Source organism: Sinocyclocheilus rhinocerous, unplaced genomic scaffold, assembly GCF_001515625.1.
Source record: "Sinocyclocheilus rhinocerous isolate Xijiao unplaced genomic scaffold, SAMN03320098_v1.1 scaffold1393, whole genome shotgun sequence".
NCBI lineage: Eukaryota > Metazoa > Chordata > Actinopteri > Cypriniformes > Cyprinidae > Sinocyclocheilus > Sinocyclocheilus rhinocerous.
The window spans coordinates 44998-47173 of record NW_015625613.1 but is presented as its reverse complement, the minus strand read 5'-3'; the positions used below and the strand labels follow the sequence as shown (position 1 = coordinate 47173).

Genomic DNA, 2176 nt, shown 5'->3' with positions numbered 1-2176 from the left:
TTGTCCGCAATGCTTACAGCCAAAAAAAAAAAAAACGTCGAAAAGCAAGAAAAGCAAAAGCAAATGGAAGACAATGTCACAGAAAATAGCTAATATTATACCGTTATAAAAAAACATGTCTGCTTAGGCTTTGGAGGGTAGCTTGGTATCAAAATAATCTCCTTTAGCAATATATCTATAATAATAAATTAAAAGTATTAAAACTCGTTGCACATTATTTTTGACTGATTGAATGATTGGGAAGGAATGGTGGTAAAGTCCTCCTCAGTCAGACACAGACATCCGCGTGAAAACAGACAGGCGCTTCCCGCTCGAGCCGTCGAAGGTGGGAGACTCGGAGCCGCTGGAGCTGCCGGTGCTGCTGTAACTTTCGCGGTCTGACAGCGAGTCTTCCGAGGAAAAGCGCTGCAGGTTGGCTTTGCTCAGGTCTTCCTTCATGTACAGCCCATTGCTGGAGCCCTGGAAGTTATTTCCGTGTCCGCAGACACACCGCGACCGAGGCTCTGACGTGAAGGGCGCGTTGCTGTAGATATCTCCGGTACTGTGACGGCTGAAGGGGAACATGTCGCGGGAAGAGTCGCTGAAGACCGGGGACAAGATATCAGCGGGAGGAGGAGAGACCGAAGGCGCACGGGTGAAGCTCAGGGGCTCGTATAAAGTCGGGGGAGAGTTGCTGCGCGTGAAACCGGCGAAGCTGACGCTTTGACGCAGCTGACGCGGGTTCTGGTCGAGCGTCAGAGAGCTTTTCTCTTCGTGGACGAAGTGACAGCGGCTTCCGTAAGGACAGTATCCAAACTGGTAGAAAGTGCGACAGGCTTGAGTTTTGTATTTGGGATGGCGGTATTGCCCTCGCAGCTCGCTCTCGCCGTGGGCGAACTGACATTTGCTGCCGTATTTGCAGCTGCCGTGCTCTTGAAAGCTTCGGCACAGCTCGGTCTTGTACCGGTTCGAGGGCAGGGGTGCCAGCGGAGGAAATCCGGGCGGTGGGGGCACGTCATGGGGCTTCATTCTGTTGAGGGTGTCAGTCAGACTCATGGATCGGTCTGCTTTAATAGGAAACTGGGGGTTGCTGGGTTGGCTCCAGGTGTCCGCCGGCCAGACGTCGTCGGTGAGCCGCTCGGAGCTAACGCTCTTCGGTGCGACCGGGCGGGATAGGTTTAGAAACGGCTCATCTAAACCCAGGTTGATGAGATTCTGGAAAAGAAAGAATAACACTATGAATCAGGAGGATGAAAAACACTTGCCAATTCTAACACGGTGCCAAAAGGACAAACCAAAACAAAGCATGTAAACTCAATTGAATTTACCCGGATAAGACTTTCGCCCAGCGTATCGGACATAGTGAAGTGCTGTTGTAAAGGAATGTTGCTGTCAAAAGTTGCGAACGAGCGCTGGAAGCGTTGTGCTGTTTTCAATAGTCTCCCAGCTCCGTTTTATGCTCATGAGCGAAAAAAAAACCACACACAAAAAAAAAAACAAGTGGGCGGGGCGAAAATATTCCAGTATGCCGCTCCCACCGATTGCCGACGTTCTAAAGCACGGAGTATTTTTAGCCAGTGGCAAAAAAAAAAAAAAATGTTTCAGTTTCACCAACAGGCAAAACAAGTGAGTATTGTGATTAATTTACAGTAACCTGTCGCGTTAACTGCCCCGACAGACGTTTCCCATGGCCTACAGAACCCCATTTGGTTGAGAACGATACTTTCCAGCATGTGTTTTTCTTACCACATTACTGTGGGACGAAATCAAATCCACAACAGGTTGAAATAATTAAGAACACTTTACATTTAAATAACATTTTTTTTCTTGAATACTTCATTTTTATTGGTCAATGACGACATTGAGTGGTCATATGTTTATGAATAATGGCCGTAACTGACTTTTCCAGGTAAGGTAAACATAATTTCATCTCAAGTATAATCTAATATAATATCTATCTATCTATCTATCTATCTGTCTGTCTGTCTGTCTGTCTGTCCTGGTTAAATTTTTTGTGGTATCAGTTTGACTCATGTTGTATGAAGGCTGCATTCGTGCCACTTGTGGCCATGGTGAGAACGTTATTATTATAAAAAAAAAAAAAAAAAAAAACGATACTGGAATTTTTTAGTTTGGAGGATAAAATATAAAATCTTGGTGTTCGAAACCAACAAACATTTATGCAGTTATGTATGCT

General features: G+C 45.7%; 1 protein-coding gene across 1 annotated transcript; it reads right to left on the bottom strand.

The window, feature by feature from the left end:
• Nucleotides 1–6: 6 nt before the first annotated feature.
• LOC107758447 (zinc finger protein 36, C3H1 type-like 2) lies at nt 7–1426 on the bottom strand. Its single transcript, XM_016576183.1, has 2 exons — nt 1308–1426; nt 7–1194 (listed from the first exon to the last, which is right to left on the bottom strand). Exons 1-2 carry the CDS (start codon nt 1338–1340, stop codon nt 265–267), a joined length of 963 nt encoding a protein of 320 aa, XP_016431669.1. The 5' UTR covers nt 1341–1426; the 3' UTR covers nt 7–264.
• Between the last annotated feature and the right edge of the window lie 750 nt (nt 1427–2176).